Source organism: Sander lucioperca, chromosome 1, assembly GCF_008315115.2.
Source record: "Sander lucioperca isolate FBNREF2018 chromosome 1, SLUC_FBN_1.2, whole genome shotgun sequence".
Taxonomy (NCBI): domain Eukaryota; kingdom Metazoa; phylum Chordata; class Actinopteri; order Perciformes; family Percidae; genus Sander; species Sander lucioperca.
The window spans coordinates 26,893,313-26,911,863 of record NC_050173.1 but is presented as its reverse complement, the minus strand read 5'-3'; the positions used below and the strand labels follow the sequence as shown (position 1 = coordinate 26,911,863).

The 18,551-nt window shown below is 39.3% G+C and overlaps 2 protein-coding genes across 7 annotated transcripts in view; one reads left to right on the top strand and one right to left on the bottom strand.

The window, feature by feature from the left end:
- The window catches only part of LOC116052522 (ecto-NOX disulfide-thiol exchanger 2-like), a 189,264-nt gene that overhangs the window by 52,227 nt on the left and 118,486 nt on the right, over positions 1–18,551 (top strand). For all 5 annotated transcript variants that reach the window (XM_036001397.1, XM_031303288.2, XM_036001396.1 and 2 more), the window contains one exon: positions 772–918. In XM_036001397.1, the coding sequence (XP_035857290.1) occupies positions 772–918 (147 nt within the window). The remainder of the gene's footprint in view (positions 1–771; positions 919–18,551) is intronic.
- LOC116052523 (zinc-binding protein A33-like) lies at positions 92–18,054 on the bottom strand. 2 transcript variants are annotated; one of them, XR_004897399.1, is made up of 3 exons: positions 17,930–18,054; positions 15,931–17,780; positions 92–126 (listed from the first exon to the last, which is right to left on the bottom strand). XR_004897399.1 is itself a non-coding variant. In XM_031303289.2 (2 exons), the coding sequence occupies exon 2, from the start codon at positions 17,776–17,778 to the stop codon at positions 16,147–16,149; it is 1,632 nt and encodes a 543-aa protein (XP_031159149.1). In that variant the 5' UTR covers positions 17,779–17,780; positions 17,930–18,054; the 3' UTR covers positions 14,529–16,146. The 2 variants fall into 2 exon arrangements, 1 of the variants encoding a protein (XP_031159149.1); XM_031303289.2 differs by lacking the exon at positions 92–126 and having other exon boundaries at positions 14,529–17,780.

Genomic DNA, 18,551 nt, shown 5'->3' with positions numbered 1-18,551 from the left:
TTATATAACTGAATACGGCTCAGAACCATTAGGCAGATTTGGTTGATTTACATTAAAGCCCAGGCTCTTTTATATTTTCATGAGTCAGATTGTGCATGTTTGTGTGTGTGTGTGTGTGTGTGTGTGGACAGTCTGCTTTGTTGCTCATTATATCTCATCTACTGGCTGTCCGTAATGTTTTTAAGAAACCTTTTTGGACATTGTAGGGAAATGTCAACTTTGTCTAATGACTTAGACTTTCAATGAGATATATTCACATTATTTCAGACGTTATCTGTCTTTGTTTTAAATTTTAAAATAAAAAAATATAGGGATCAAAAGTCATCATGAAAAAGAAAAAATGTTTTGTTATGTGTGTTACTGTACATAGACATCCAGCATACCAGACCATTGCAAAAATTAACAATACTGAAAGTCTTTTGGCTCAGAAGAGTCTTCAAAATGATTTTTCTCAAAAGAAAGACATTTTCCAGTTTCCAGTTAATGATGTCTTGTAACAAAGCAACCACTCCGTTGCAGTCAATCTAGTTTGCAAGGTTACACAGCCTTTTTCGAGAAAAATAAACAATAACAACAACAACAATATTGATCAGACAGCTCTGTAAAATCCCTGCAGATATGGTAAAATAATGGTTATTTCGTACTATGGGAATGTGAACTATATACCCCTTTAACACTTCTTTAAGATACATTTTGCTGTGTGTGTGACCACAGCTGATTACACATGGCTGTTTCGTCTCATCTAACGTGGTTCTTGTTGTTATCTTTTAGGGCTCAGCGCTCTGCCCTTTGACCCCACGGCCAGCAACGACCCTATCCACTTCAGTAGCTCTAATGGGCCATTGGTAACGGAGTGTCCTTCCCTGGAAAACACTACTGAAAATGGCAAGAAGAGGAAAAGAACCAGTCTGCCTCCAGGTACTGAGAATATTACCTCACTACAGTAACATTGTGACACTAAAGAACAAATAAACAAACCGTCATCTGTAGCTTTTAAATTGTGCTACACAGGCCATACCTGGAATTACAGTGGCTCACTTTGTCTGGTTGGATGCTTCCTGATGGAATGTAATTTAAATGCTACTAGCATCAAATAACTGCTGGTGAGAGATGAACTATAATCCTGTTATTTTGAGCCTTGTTTGGTCTTTGCAGTTTTTGATTAGCTTGCTGTAGCCCGCAGCTCTGCTTGTTTGGCCTTTTTGGAGGTCACACGGCTAAAAACAGGAAGCTGCACGACAGAGATTTCACATCCGCCTGCCTCTCACACACACTGAGCTGTTATATACGAAATACTGTGGCGATGTTCCTGCCTGTGTGTGTGTGCTATGTGCAAATGCTAACCCAATGAGCCTAATTTTAATCGGGGCCAGTGTGCTATCTAATTAAAGAAGCATTTTAAGGAGTAGAAAGAAAAGGGCCCTTAAGAGAGAGAGGTGTTGCTCCATGTTTTCATCTGTCGGGGTGACACTAATTGGTCTGGATTTACAATCTGGCAGAGATACACAGGGCCTCCAAATAAACTAATATCAGTACTTGCAGTGAACCGCTAACTCACTTGTGGTGCTCATAGTTAAACGTGGCCTATGGAACCTCGCACAAGCAGGCTAAATGGCTAATTTTTCTCTTGCCAAAGACAGTCGCCAGCAATTCCCTCAAAGATCTGTGTGTGCCTTGTGCTGTTATAGATTTAATTCCCAGAGGTAGAGATAAGGTAGTCGTCACCAGGGGAGAATCTGCACAAGACCCGTCTTTCTTTCAGTCTCACGACTGGCTAGTGTTACCAATAATGTAAGGTAAATAATGTTTCTCCCCAGTCAACAACAGTGTTGACCTTGCGAGTGCCATCCCTTTAAATCTCTGAAAAACAAAGGTTTGCTATTTTAGGCAGCTGAGATTGCTTTTCAATTAAAATACATATCTTGTTTCTCCATAATCATAGTAAAGAGCTACTGAATACAATATCTACAATATATTGCTGTCCAGAGTGTACCATGCACCCACCTGCATCTTAGAATTGTATATTATAGTACAACAAAGCACAAAGCAAAACAAGACAGTTACATGTTCCTCCACAGTTGATTACATGATTACATTTTCCTCCACTCTTCGATAAAGTAGTTTTTTTTTAAGTAGTTTGTGTGCTCCACTGTAAACCTCCACTTAGGAAACATAGGATATATAGCATTTTCAGGATTATACTTGCATTTTGTGTTTGTACTAGAACATGTTTACATGCTTTAATGTTAAAAAAACACTTTGTTTTTCTCATACTGCCCATGGCTGCTGCACCTGTATTAGGGCTGAACGATTTTTGAAAATAATCTAATTGCGATTTTTTTTCCCAAATATTGCGATTGCGATTCGAATTTTTTTTTTTTGTCTTCTGTATTATTCAACAAAGACAAACAATAAATCATTTTATAGTATGAACAACACACAATTACACACTAGACAGTTAAAAAAGTAAAAATATAGTATACACACACACACACACACACACACACACACACACACAACAGTGTAATTTTTTACAGTGCACAGAGAGGAGTTGCCTCCAGCCCCTCCCCCTCGTGAAGTTACGTGCTGCCGTGTGCACTTGCTCAGAGAGGCTATCGTTACGTTAGCTAGTTGCTGGTGTTCTTGCCGTGGGATTAACTGTACTAATAAAACCTTTGAAACACCGCGGCCACGCTGCTGTGAAAGCTCCCCGAACGTCATTTATCAGAGTCTGGTTGTTACCCCTCTCAGTGGCAGCTCCTCCACTCCATATCTTTATAACGGAGCTAACCGCTAACCGGAGCTAACAGCTAATCAGAGCTAGTTGCCAACCGAGCCTTCAGTTCTGCGTTCCTGTATCCATTAACTGCACGTATGGACTTGAACCAGAATAAAACCCTTCATTTTATTAAAATGGCTGTAAAAGTTTTAAACTACAACTCAGAGTTGTTTGAATGACAGAAATCAGCTCACGGTACAGTGTAGCGTTAGCGTGCTAGTTGATGCTTTCTCTGCGGAGTGCAGACTGATTTGCTCTCGCGAGTCATGTGACCAAATCGCAGCCTTTGCGATTAGGAAATCGCGTTTTAACATATCGCGATATTATCGCAAATGCAATTAATCGTTCAGCCCTAACCTGTATTCACCCTCTGTATGAGACGCTCTGTACGAGCGCCTGTCTCTTTAATCCCTCCTCCCGGAAAAGCCCAGTCTGCTCTGATTGGCCAGCGCGCTTCCTGGAATCTCCGGAGCTTCCGCCTCGTGTTTCACTAGTTGAAGCTGGAGCTACTGCAATGGAGTATATAGCAGGAATTTGTACCGTGAAAAATAATAAATAATAAATCAAATAACCAATAAAGGCTTCTAAACCAAATATTACACAACCGGACATGTACCAGCCATAAAGTGACCTGAATTTGGGGAGAAATGACCAGCATTGGCCGAGATTACAGCTATGTCGCGTTAGCATGTAGCTAATAGTTAGCAGTATGCTAACGTTAGGTTGTAGTGGAACGAAGTAGCACTACCGTCAAAAATCACAGATAAAGGCTTCTGAACCACACACTACCCAATCTGACATGTTTCAGCAGTAATGCGACCCAGAATTGGGGAGAATTTAACAACATTGGCAGCCAAGATGACATTGTTTACTGCCGTTAGCTATGTAGCTACTTTAGTTAGCAGTTGACACTAATAGAATATAGCAGCAAGTTCTACAGTCAAAAATCACAACTAAAGGCTTTTAAACCACATACTACTAACAGAAAATGTTTCAGGAGTAATGTGACCTGGAATTGGGGAGAATTTAATGACACTGGCAGCCAAGGTGACATTGTTTACTGCCGTTAGCATGTAGTTACATGGGACAATGTTAACACCGCAGTGGCTTGAAAAAAAACACTCCAATCCTGCCTACTTGGAGCAGATGACCAATCATAGACTTAGAGTTGCGTAACACTTAGCAGAGAGTAAAAAAAAAAAGATGAAACCGGAGTGTTTAGAATAGTTGGAAATCTAAACGTTTTAGCTCACATTAAGGTGACCAGATTTCTGAGACAAAATCCGGGGATATTTTCAGCTCAGAAGCGTAAATACTCCCAAACAGGTAATGTTTTTATCTTTGTAAACTTAAAACGGGGACACTGCCCCAGGGCCCCCTAGGGGGGTCCATGGGCATGCTCCCCTGTAAGAACATTTTGTATATTTTAACGTTTAAATGCACCAATCTGGTGCACTTTGAAAAGAAATTCAGAGGTTGATTATTCTTATCTATGGATGGTAATATTTGTGCTGTAGCCTGAACTATTTTCACTTCAGAATTTGAACCATGCACACACAGGTGGAATAGTTTTTTCTTCATATTTTTGCATTAATGTCACTAGGAAGCATACCAGTAGAAATATATATTCATATTTGTAAGTGGGATATATACAAGTAAGTGGGATTGTCTGGAATCTGGCAATATAATAACCATTATGGTGGGATACACTGGCTAAGCAATTTACAAAAATGTCTGTGCTGACATAAATAGTTTACATGAGAATAAATTATAATTTTGGCCCAAAGTTGGAGACCATGTACAAATTTACCCGGGAACCGCTTGTTGTACTACCGATGCATGTGTTGAGTGAAGAGTTTGTGAGATATTTCACAGAGAGTAATGGGTGTGCAGAGACTTATGCAGAATGCAAATATGATAACATTTCTTGTAAGTTCAATGTTCATTTTCTCGCAAACCATTTGTCACAGCAACTGGCGCTAATATCATTGGAAAGCTTAGATTCTGGTTGAGGTGGTTGTGCCAGACTCACGCCTTTGGCTGAGTCTCTATCTGTCAGAGAGAGAGCAGGTGTGCGGTTGTGAAGAAGTTGGTAATTTCATGGCGCAGATTAACACTTTTGCATGCACTATATCCATGTCACATTCTCATTAGGGGCTGAGCCCCCCTAAAGGTCTGATCCTAGAATCGCCCCTGCTGCTACTTCATACTTGTACTCCACTACACCTCAGAGGGAAATGTTGTAATGTTTACTGCACTACATTTATCTGACAGCTTTTGCTTTATTGCTTCACGCTGGGCTTGTTTCTGCAACAGCTCATTGAGTATCGCATGCAATTAAAACTATTGAGGAAATATTTTCCTTTGACATTGGTCCAGTATTAAACGAGATCACTGCAGTCGGCAACGGCGAAACAAGCTACAATGTAAGTTAATAGGACAATTGTCCAGCTTGTATTTACATTCATAAACGTGCTCGTTTTGCCACTGACAGGCTCAAATTAATATTTTAAGTGTCCGACAACATTATGGAAAGGATTTCTAAGGACGTCGACCTTTCTGCTAAAGAGTAAGATCCTTTTTCTAAACATGAAAAGTCCGCGAAATTGCGTTCGCTAAACTCACCAGACTCCATGTAAATAAACAGCAATTTTAGCATCGTAAAATATGGGCACATGCACGTGTAGGGTGCGCGTTTTGGTCAATGTTTTCTTTCTTTTATTCCAATTTCGGGTCTGTCAGTCACAGTGAAAACCGGGGACATTTCCGGGGATGGCTCCAGCCGGGGACAGGTCACCGAAACCGGGGACAGTCCCCGGAAACCGGGGACGTCTGGTCACCCTAGCTCACAGGGATTTGTCTAAAATACATTTCCCTTCATTATTTGGCCATGTTTAACATGACAATCCAACATTATATCATTGTAGATATGACAGAAAACACGGAAAAGCATTTAAAAGACCTTTAAAATTACATTGGGTGTAGAAATATGGTCTTGCCTGGCAGGTCTGCAGCTTCTCTTTGTCTTTGCCTTATTTGTGTGGGACTTCAGTTACTTGTTTCTCAGATTAAAGGCTGCATCCTTCCATCCAGGTGCTGCTATTTGCTTTTTGTCATACTCTGATGATACAACCAAGGGTGCCCTAAGATGAGTGAACTGGGCTTCAGCCTCAGTTTTTATAACTTTCGCTTTGTTTTTTAAAGTATTCTCTCCTTCCAACATTCCGTCCCTGCAGAAACATTAATTTTGAGTAGATGTACACCTGCCGCAAGAAATCCAGTGAAAATGACTAAAGAAAAGGTGCAGCAGGCGCATTTATAAAAGTGACCTGTGCGTGCATGCGTGCATGCATGTGTGTGTGTGTGCGTGCGTGCGTGTGAGAGAGTGGTCTGCTTAGATTAAAGCCTGTCAGAAAGCCTTAAGATCAAAGCCCTTGTGGAGCACAAATCTGATCTGTCACTGGAAAAGCCACCCAGTTTTTTTCCTTCCATCATGGAGATAGAGAACAAAATAACTCATCCATTATTTGTCTGTCAGTTAGTCAAGTTATGAACACTAATATAATAAAGGTGACATTAAAGCAGGATACATGCGCTACTATCATGATGACACCTCTTGCTGCAGTTCCTCTGGATTTACTCACAGCTTTTAGGAAAAACAACAGGAAACCTTAAAGGACAAAAAGTTCCAACATTGTCAAAGAAATGGATTTTATGCCCATTTAATGTAAAGCACATTTAGTCGACCTATAATGGATTGTGCAATATGAACAAAAATGACTTGTGTCAAAAAATGGAAAATAAGGGTGATAACCAAAAAAACAACCATCCTACTGCAAATACCGAGTAGTGCATTAGTTTTATGTTGGAATTTCATACATTATGTGATCATCCTGTACTCTTCAAGCCTGTTTACGCGTTGGGTGCAAAGTAACTGGATGACTTAGATTTACAATTGAATATTTCTGAGACATCTAACATTCAATTTAATGGCAAAATCTACATACTATTTTGATTGCAATTAAAAGGCTGGTAGTGCAGTGGTAAGCACTGTCCAAAGACATGCAGGTTAGGGAAAGTCTTGACTCTAAATTGCCAGGTGTGAATGTCTCTCTGTTGGTCTCTTTGTGTCAGCCCTGTGATTGACTGGTGACTCTTGACCAATGTCAGCTCAACCGGCTCCAAACCCATGCAACCCTGTAAAGGATACGTGGTTACATAATAATAGATGGATGTTATAAGGCTGCAATTATAGCTAATTTCTGCCATTCTGCCAAATAATAATAACAGTTATTTGTATGTTTAGCTATGCTCGTAGTGGCATGTCTATAGAGATGGCAATGCTGGTCTATAAATCAGTTGGTCATTTGGTTCACCACTCCGGACTGAAGTTACTCAAAAACTGTTGTATGGATTTTCATGAATTTTTATAGACATTCATGGTTCTCAGACAATGTATCAAAATAGTGACCACCTTAATTTTTCATTTAGTACCACCATCAGGTCAAAAATGCAAATGTGTCCATGTAGGTCAACCAAAAGAGTCGTTCATAGTGATGGTCAAATGAAGCTTCATGAACCACTGTCTTTATTTTCTGAGCTCACTAGATAGCACTCTCTGTTCAAAGAAAAAGGTTAAAGGAATGGCAATTCAGTGTGTTTTCAACCCTTTGTTGAACAGAGAGTGCTATCTAGTGAGCTCAGAAAATAAAGACAGTGGTTCGCGAAGCTTCATTTGACCATCACTAGTCGTTCATGAGTCAGTTCGCTAGAGGCGGGTCAACGACATGAACAGTGTTACTTAAAAGAACCGCTCTTCGCATCACTAGTTAGCGTGCTCAATTTAGGATTCAGCCCAAAGCATATGGAATTATTTTTGTGTCTTTAATACCAAGCAAAACTTCTCAAGTATCAAACAAAAATCACAAACTCAAGCAAAAAAATTGTCACCTCAAAGGTAAAACTTAAAACTTGCAAACAAAACATTTGTGTAGTCGTAAACTATTGGTCTTATATTTGTTTGATATTATGTCCTTTTGTTTACCGTTCCCTCTGCTTCTTTCTCAATGATCAGTCTTTTCAGACTTTTCCAGATCTCTCCATCACGTTTGCAGTTTCGCTCCCAGCTTTCTCGTTTGCGCTTCCCAAGTCTTTGTTTGCGATTCTGACACAAAGCTGTCGCGTGGGCGGGTCTTACAGGGGTGCGTCCCCATTGGCTAATGCGTATTTGGAGTATTTTTGAGTGACAGCTCTGTGCCTGCCGGCCCCCTGACGTTTCAGTGCAGTTAACTTAAGAGATTTTGGAGGACACACAAACCACTCCACAGCGGATTCCTACAAGATTAATAAAATGTAAGTATTGATCATATATATCGTCTGTGATGTACTTTGCAAGCATGGTTACTAGACGTTTGTTGTTTCGTTGTGTTAAGTTACTAATTAGCTAGTAAAGCTGTTAACTTAGCATTTAACGTTAGCTAACTGCTAACGTATTAATTATCGTCTTCTCTCTGTAGAATAATGAAACATTGTGGGACGTGCAGGACCCCGAGCAGAGCAGAGCTACGATGCTGTCCCAGGTAACGTTAGCTAGGTCAGTAACGTAGCTATATCTGATAATACCATAGACTGTATGGATAATACACAATGCTAGGGTATTGGTTAAGTAGTACAATGTAGAAGCTGTGCATATAATGTATTGCACTGCTGCAAGATGGCAGATAACTGACATATTTTTTGTATATTTTAACAATGTAAATTTAAACAATATTTAGAATGAATGCATATTGTTACTATTATCCAAACAATGTACTTTTAACTAACACACTTTGCTAAGTGATCATTATTGTTTTTTAGTGATGTGCATGGCTGATGAAGCTCGGGTCCTGCTGGCTGCCCTGGACCACCTTGGCAGATTACCCAAGGGAAAAGCAGATGGATCATTTGAGTAAATTCAACATGAAGCCATATTTTACTTTACACATGTAGTCAACACGGAGGTAGGAATCTAGAAAGTGTGATCAATAATATTCCAGAAATAAAGTGTTCCAGTAGTGATTATGAAAGCTAGAAAAATGTTCCTAGAGTGCAAAATTAAAATGATTTATTATTGAGCTAAATTCAAACATTTTTTTTCATCTAATAAGGTACTTCAAGCTTTACAATAAGTCAAGGAAGTGAAGGACTACAGCCACATCCCAGCCCTTCAAAGAGGCTGTCGTCCAGACTGGAGCCTTCGGCCATCAGTGAGCTCAGGAGACCAGATGATCCCAGGCATCCAGGAGTTGTGTGTGATATTCCTGCACCACCCTCAGAAGTGTTGTTGCAGACACAAGTCAGCACAGAAATACAGCTTGCTTTAGGTGAAACTGAATATGTGAAATATATTCATAACCCTATTACTCAGTATGTTTGTGTATTGTTGGTGATGAAAAACTGATCCTGACCTGTGATGTACTGCAAATAATGACTGACACTGAGTTCCAGCTTCTTCTACCACCGGGGCCCCAGCCAAATAAAAATAAAGCATTATAATAGTCTCAGACTTATGTCCTGTATTATATAATGAACCAAACTGACAAGGGTGAATGTAAAAAAGTGTTTTAATATATTATGTGCATTTTAAAATATAATTACAGTAAAACAATGTAAACATTAAATTACAGGACAGTATACTGTATATATTGATATACAATGGACTTAGAAACTACAAGTACACAAATGAAAATAAATTTAAGAAAAAGGTTATTGTAAGTGTTAATTGAGTATCTCAGTAAAATATGATCAATACATACTCTATTGGTCTATACCCTGGCTGTTAGAAGCCTTAGCACACATAGTGTTTCCTCCACAGAGAGACTGAAGGCTCCTCTCCCTCTGCTGCTACCACGTCCTCCTGGTTGGTCTGACTGCTGCCTGATGTGAGCTGCGATAGAAAAGTATAACAAAGTTCCTTACACAAATCAAATGGTAACAAAGTTCTTATTGATAACTGCGGCTTCTAAGATTGGGTGATTTACAATTAAAATAACTTGCTTTTAAATAGCCATTAGCAACAGGCTTTAAAAACAATATGAACACTTTCCTTATACTGACCTGCTTGCAAATGCAACAGAATACATGTAATTAGAGTTAGGATAGCCAGTTTTGTCATAACTAGGAAAGTACAGATGAACATTCTTGTTGTCTTGTAATGTCATCCTCTTGGTGTAAATGTAGCTATCATTACTGAGTTTCTTTTTATGCTATGCTATAATAATGCACATATCTATAAAGATGAACCAGTTAGGCACAGCTAACACTGCATATGTACTGTATGTGTCAACCTCTAGATAGGAATACATTATATGCACAGCTTCTACATTGTACTACTTAACCAATACCCTAGCATTGTGTATTATCCATACAGTCTATGGTATTATCAGATATAGCTACGTTACTGACCTAGCTAACGTTACCTGGGACAGCATCGTAGCTCTGCTCTGCTCGGGGTCCTGCACGTCCCACAATGTTTCATTATTCTACAGAGAGAAGACGATAATTAATACGTTAGCAGTTAGCTAACGTTAAATGCTAAGTTAACAGCTTTACTAGCTAATTAGTAACTTAACACAACGAAACAACAAACGTCTAGTAACCATGCTTGCAAAGTACATCACAGACGATATATATGATCAATACTTACATTTTATTAATCTTGTAGGAATCCGCTGTGGAGTGGTTTGTGTGTCCTCCAAAATCTCTTAAGTTAACTGCACTGAAACGTCAGGGGGCCGGCAGGCACAGAGCTGTCACTCAAAAATACTCCAAATACGCATTAGCCAATGGGGACGCACCCCTGTAAGACCCGCCCACGCGACAGCTTTGTGTCAGAATCGCAAACAAAGACTTGGGAAGCGCAAACGAGAAAGCTGGGAGCGAAACTGCAAACGTGATGGAGAGATCAAAAGACTGATCATTGAGAAAGAAGCAGAGGGAACGGTAAACAAAAGGACATAATATCAAACAAATATAAGACCAATAGTTTACAACTACACAAATGTTTTGTTTGCAAGTTTTAAGTTTTACCTTTGAGGTGACAATTTTTTTGCTTGAGTTTGTGATTTTTGTTTGATACTTGAGAAGTTTTGCTTGGTATTAAAGACACAAAAATAATTCCATAAAAGCACAGCTGTGCCTAAGAACAGCCTCACAGAGCTGTAGACTCTTGTCTTTTTTTTAAAGCAAGAATAAATATGACAAAAATCAAGTAGGCCAGATCTCAGTTGGTATTATTTATAATTGCACAGTACTGAATGTAATTAAAACACCATAATAAAACACTAACCTACAAGAATGTGGCTGAAGTGCTGTTAAATTTTTATTATTATTTATTATTTATGTATTCACATGCCAGTTGCAGTTCTTCCTTTTTTACACAGCATGATTCCCTTATTGCGCTTACAGATACCACTTACACTGGGAGGTTTCTCTAAAACTGGTGTGGCACTGGTGGGTGCCGATCCTTGTAGGCAATGTATCAGGGCTTGTCTCTTTTTAACATGCAGTATCCCTATACCCGTGGTCTGCACTAGACCTTTGCAAGTGCTGTCATGCTGCTACCAGGTCACTACTGCAGCTTTCAAATTGAAATGTTCCCAAAAGTTCAGTGGTTTCTAGTGTTTTCACTGCCTGATTCTGCTTTTCTCTCTTTTTCCTTTTCCCTATGCTCCATTTTTAACTAGTAAGGTCAATACACAGCATTAGCATCAGCCTTGTTTGCTATATAATACTTCCTCAGATAAAACAAAGCTTTGAAGCAAAAAATTTTAATAGAGGATTTGTATTATTTGAATAACTCCAGTTTCTTGAGTAATCGTTTCAGCCCTATACTGTTACATTAGCCACATGTTGTTGCACAGCATGTAGAACCTGTGTAGAGAACACAGCAGTAGCTGGAAAGCTAATAATAGCCCGGTAACAACTGAATTCTACAGAGCATTGTTCCATCAGGCTAATGACTATGGCCCAGAAATGGCAGATCAATGATTACAGATGATTAGTGTTTCCCTGTGTCGGCTATGACTCCACTGTCTATCAGTTGTAGCCGCTTGCTTACTTAAAGTCACTCCCTGAAGGACTGGTAGCTAAATGATGGAGGTCTGCAACAGCTGGTGCTGTGGATTTACTTGCTTAGAGGGTGTAAATCTGTCTGGCTCCAGGTCGTCTTCAGCTTCAGTCAGGTCCTCCAGCCCTCTGAGGACGACTGATGGAGCACCGACTCATTAGCAGCCATGTGGATTTAGTCTCGTTAAGGGACCCTAATGGATAGATTTATCTCATTACATTTGGCACTTCATTAGATACACATACTGTAGGACAAAGGCATGTGGTCCTTTGGACACACGCACGCACGCACGCACGCACGCACGCACACACGCACACACGCACACACACACACACACACACACACACACACACACACACACACACACACACACACACACATGATGTACTTGTATTTTTCACAAACTGTCATTCATTAAGCCGGTGTAATTACGCAGACCAATGTACTCAGAGACTGTATTTATGATCTAACACAGTGAGACAAATATCCAAACATCCTGTTAGGAAAAACTAAAACAGACATGTAGTTTATCATACCTTCTCTAGACTGACAAGTCCCCGTATTCTCCACACCAGGAGTCATTTGAGCTAAAGTAGTTATACAATTCATCCTGACTTAAATATCCATTCAATAGTAGTCAAAACATTTTGTTAAAACCACAAATGAATAACCTCATGGTAGCTCTAAAGGAAATGTCAGACGATCACCAAAGTCATTAGGATTTACCCACTGGGAACCATGTATATATCTGCACCAAACTACCAAGTGGTGGACTGACCGACTGACATTTATATTCCTAGAGCCACGCTAGTATCAAGTTATCCCTTCTGCATATGTCAGGGCTTAACGTCAAGGTTGAAATCAATCTAACCTAATACTGTAGGTTTTAACAGACTGCATGAACTTGCATGACATGCACTGTAATGAAATCATATCTACAGCAGCTGAATGAAGATATATTTAATAGGTGTACATTAATCCCAACCACACACCACCAAATGTTATTATATTTTAGAGTATAAGAGTGAGAAAATATTTTTGAATTATTAATATTAAATAGCTGGAAAGTGACTTATGTAGGTACAGTGCATGCTTTATAGAAAGCTTTGCGTCGATGGGTTGGTGACTCAAACACATTAGCATCCTTTCAGTTGTCAGCTCTTTGGGGTTCATTTTCACAGAAGTTAAACTCTTTACATTATTCACTCTTCCACATCTCCTCACCAGCGTCTCTTTGTCTGCTGCTATTTCACAGCTGTCCATGATGGTCCTTTCTTTGCAGATCTGTTGTGATTAAACAAAAGCAAGTGAGCAGAATGGGCAGTTAAAAAACTGCTGGCGTGTTGGAGGAGTATGGCTTCACTCATTGAGTGGATCAATAGCACTTACATCTGATGTGCTCTTGGTTAGCTTCACAACAGATGTCTTATTGCACTCGAAGCAGTACAGTGCACACTCCAGGACTGTGCTTTTAATTTGAAAATGTTGCTTGACAGAAACCTTAGACTGGTGAATTTCTTGACAAGGCCCTTTTATAATGAGCCTGATTCCATGACCGTATTAAACTGGAGCACATTTGAAATGCAATAGAGCTACTATATTTAAGACAAGGCAAGGCAACTTTATTATCGCACATTTCAGCTACAAGGTAATTCAAAGTGCTTTACATAAAAAATTAAAAAGCAATTCAAATCAATTAAAACATTCTTTAAATAGAATAGAAAATAAAAGCAAGCTAAAACAGAATATGGTGAGCTAAGATAGAATAAGAATAAGTTACAGTGCAGTTTAATAAATAAATAATGATTTCATTTAATAAAAGGCAGCGTCAAACAGAAAAGTCTCATACTTTTACTCCACTGCATTTATTCCACATACTGGTTACTTTGCAGATTCAGGTTTCTTACAGAAAACAGGTTTATAAAACCTGATGCATTGTTCTAGATTAAAGCCCCAAACAGAGTAAATAATAGTAGTTTCACCTTCACCAGCTACACCCATTTTTTGAAACATTTTGACATATCAGTATAGCTATTTTATTTCCCTGAAATATCTAAATACCCTGTGACCATTAGCAGTAAAACAAAGCTGTGTTTGCATAACATTAACACAAGCTGTCTATTTATGCAACACCTGCACCACCGCCAACACCACCACGTTTCTATTCCCATTTTGCAGATAACCTGTTTTCACTTGAACATGGCATGCAATTATCTGTGTCAAATCATTAAAAGTTCATTCCCCTGTTTGTGAAAGGCAGAATTACCATCATTTTTCAAACCACACTGGGAGAGAAACGTAATGGATTGTTTTGCGAGTGGTGGCTACACAATTGCTAAATGTATGTTGTGGGAATCTCAGGCTGTCAAGAGAGTCTCTAATTTGTGTTTAATGGGACAGATGCACTCTGATTGCATATTGAAGTAATTCAGCATTTGGTTTCTTTATCTGCTGGCAGGATTTCTTGGATTGTTGTGTTTATCAAGTGTGTGGTCCAGATAAGATAAATCAAGGAGAGTACTGTTTGCAAATCAGTAAATCATTTTTATTATTTTTTCCCCATCATTGCATATCAGTCTAACATCACAAAGTGAACATCAGATACTTTCAGTATATCCAACACACACATGTACAGTATACAGACAATTATCAATAATTTTTTTTTTTTTTTTACAACTAATCATTTAAAAGATCAGTGAAATGTCAGAAAACAGAGAATGGCCATCCAAGTCTCTCATGCCTCAAAGTGACGTCCTCAAAAACAATTTGTTTCCAACCAACAGTTTAAAAGTCAAATACATTTAATTTACAGTGAAGATAAAACAGCAGCAAATCTTCACATTGGAGAATTTTGTCGATTCATTTTCTAATCAATTAATTGACTAATCGTTTTAGTATTATTACAGATTATTCATTTATTTCTACAGTACATCATGTGTATAAATGGTCCTGGTATTTAAAAACTTGAAACCAGTAAACCATTCCAGTTTTGGTGTTTTTTTTTCCTTCTTTTTGTTCATCTGAATTTTCACATTGCATGGTTCTCTTTGATTTGATGGTTATTTATCTTCCTCACTTAATGCTAAAAATGAATGATCATCAAAGGAAAACGGTTGATTGTTATTAACAGACATTATGGAGATACAGTATTCCAACAGCTCCACACACTCATTTGCCCAGTGTGTGATCCCTCGGCTCTGGCATCTTAATGATACAACAATTCAGTTGGAAAATCTGACTGGCTCTACTAAAGCGACTTCACTGTATGTCCAGATGAGATTATAATATATATCAATATATTGCCAATATACAACCTCATTTAACAGACAACCAGCATCATGACAATAACAACAACTAGTCCTGCATATACAAACAACACAATACTTTGTTTGTCAGTGCCCTTTATCAGCAGGACATCAATAGTTTGTGACTTTCAAAATCATTACAAATCACTGTTAAATCAGTTTTATGATTTGGCAACACTATAGTTTGGTTTAGGTAGAGATGATGGTTAAGGTTAAAATAATCACTTGCTGACACATCTGATGCTATTCTTGTTGGCAGAACAGTATCCAAAAAAACAATATACACATAACTCTAAAAAAAAAAGAAGAAACAGAATTAATTGTTACCCATCGACAAACAAATTATTAATTGGCTCTGCTCAATTGGAACAGTTGCTTAAGTCTCTCTTCACCAGACATATTCGCATACTATTTTAACTTAATAGTTTCTGTATGCTGTTAACACCAGGACGCTGATTTGTTTTCTATTGCAGGGTGTGTTGTGAGGGTCACCTTGGGACATGCTGTTCTGTACCCAAAGTAGGTCAAAGAGTATTTTGTGAAGACAGTAATAGTTATTTCAACCTGCTAAAGGTGTCATAAATAAACAGTTCTGACATGTGGCACTTCAAGAAGCACAAACAAGTGCTTTAAAATATGTTTAAATGCTACGTCACCCATCTTTGGTCTGTTGGCAGGCAAGAGTAGCTTTAAAGTATCAAAATAAATGGCCAGCTCATAAAGATTTCTTTCTGTAACCCTGTGTGTGTGTGTGTTCAGTTTGAGATCTACAGCTGTCTGCGTGACAGGCGACACACAGTTCTGGCATTGATGGATGGGGGAAACCAAATGACACACTGGATTTCCACAGATAAAAACATTTCAGCACTCTGCTATTGTGTGATCTCTCTCCAAGTCCCTCGCCCTGTCTCTTTTTCTTTCACAAATCCAGAAAACAGAACATGAGCTCAGCTGGTTTATTTGACAGGAGTGATGATCAAGGGGGCTGAATTTTTGTCACCGTCATTAGCACAGGGGCTGAAGAACGGAAAGAGCTTCTCGGTGAAATTACATCCGGTGAAGGAAAAGATGCAAGCCCTGGCGTCCACGTCATAGAAGGAAACTTGACCCCCTTCATAATCAACAAACACCCCAACCTTTTGAGGCATCTCCCTCACATTAAGATTAACGGCAGGGCCGGCATTGGCTGTTAACTCAGTTCCGTTTCTCAGCCATATAGTCCAGTATCCATTCTTGGGGCTTAATCTTATATCCCCCTTCCTGTTGATGGACTGGTTTGCAACTCCTAAATCCCAGTTTGTTTTGTCTTTAACCTGGACCTCATAGTAGAATTTTCCCAAGGAGAAACCCTCCTTTGCAAGAACATTAAGGACATGTTCAAACCTCTCTGGTTTGTTTGGGAGATTCCTCTTTCTGTCTCCATGCGTGACTCGTTTCCCATCCGAAGAAATATTGAGAAGAGGGTTTGCTGTGTCAGGATCCAGAGTCACATCCACAGCATGTCGCTTCATTTCTTTCAAGTCGGGATCACAAAGCATCCGTACTTCACTCCTCACTGTTGTCTCCAGCATGGCCAAGGCTCCTTGCACAGTAAACTCATCATTGGTAAGAGTCAAATCAGACCATTCCTTAACGTGGGGCGAAGCGATGGTAATTGACAGGACATTCTCAAGGAACATCAAGGCATCGTCGGTAAGTGAGACCTGATTAAGCTGCAAGCTTTTTTGCTTTATTTGCAAAATTTCTCCCTCCAGTTCTTTAATGAAGCCTTTTGTTTCTGTTTCAATTTTTTTCTGCTTCGTCTCAATTACCTCAGTTAGCTCAGCTTGGCTTCTCTTAATGTAGTCCACCACAGAAGTCATCACATGCATGTTGTATGACAGCGCCTTTGCTGCATTATTCCTGCTAGCCTCCATTGAGTGTTGGATCTCGTGAATCTTCTGCTGACGTGCCTGGATCATCTGATCCATGCTTTTCTTCTCTATTCCCAGCTGGGTCTTTCTCATTTGTGCCTCCTCCTCCAGACTCACCATCTTATGGGTTTTATGGTCAGTGTTTTTACAGGACTCACATGCAAACATTTGGTCCACCTTGCAAAACAGCTCAAAAGGCTCGTCATGTGCCTTGCACATCCTGCTCTCTAGGTTCTCAACCGGTTGGATTAGCTTGTGTTTTTTCATGGCTGGAATTCTCTGATGAGGCTCCAGATGTGTGTCACAGAAAGACATGAAACACACTAAGCAGGACTTGAGGGCTGTGAGCTTTGCCCCTGTGCACATATCACAGAGCACGTTTCCGTTTCCTGCTTTTGCAGGGGGACCACAAGATCTTTCTTCAATCAATTTCTTGACCTTTGCAGCCATCCCAGCAATGAAAGTGTTAACCCGAAGCATTGGCCTGCTGTAGAAGTTCTCTTTACACAGTGGACATTGCATTACAGTATCGTTAGTGTCCCAGTAGTCTGTGATGCAATCAAGACAGAAGTTGTGCCCACAGGGAATTGACACCGGTTTAGTGAACACATCCAGACAGATGGAACAAAGAAAATTGTCCTCAGCAATTAGACTACTAGTAGTAGCAGAAGCCATGTCTAGAAAATATAAGGTGAAATATTAGTTAAAAGTTAGACATTAATAGATCTGTATTGACTGTTTTTTTTACTGCTCTGTTTGAAATTACTGAAATAAACTAGTTTAACACTAAAGACCAGACTGCAAACATTACAAATTGCAACTTTACCTGGAGTATGTAGTTCTAAATCTTTTTTAGATCTGTAAAGGAAAGTAAAAACATGCGGCTCTTTTCCTCCTTTTAGTTTCTCTTTCAGCAGTGACGTCAGAGTGCCAGTCTCCTCCCTTTTCCTTATCTAACTGGAACAAGTTAACCCATTACAGGCTGCAATTCACTACTGACCCAGAGAGCTTTTTTGTCTTCTTGATCCATTAGAGCTTAGCTAAAGGTATACAATGTGTCCCCAATCTTGACTTCAAAGGCTTGTATACAGCTATATGAGCAGTGGTTTCTCTCAGGTGTGTATTATTCATATTATTCTTTGCACTCAGTTACTTTCTTGTTGATGTATTTACAATGTTAGTGCTTCAAAAATCCCTTTCATGTACATTATTATGCACAAATGAGATGAAAGCTCTGAGAAAGCACAACATGCTAAATTCTAAATGGGTTTGTGAGCATGCATGTGTGTGCATATGCATCACATGAGAGTGCTTGGTGAAGGCATCTGCATTACTGTAAATGTGCTCGTCCTGTACACTCGTCACTGAGGAAACAAGGCTTTAAACACAATGGCTTCGCTGCATCCTTGAAGGGCTTTGTCACAGCTGAAATAATCTATGTAGGTTGC

What these genes read in the sequence shown, in the direction of transcription:
- LOC116052523 (XM_031303289.2), bottom strand. Translation starts at nt 17,778, where the DNA reads ATGGCTTCTGCTACTACTAGTAGTCTAATTGCTGAGGACAATTTTCTT.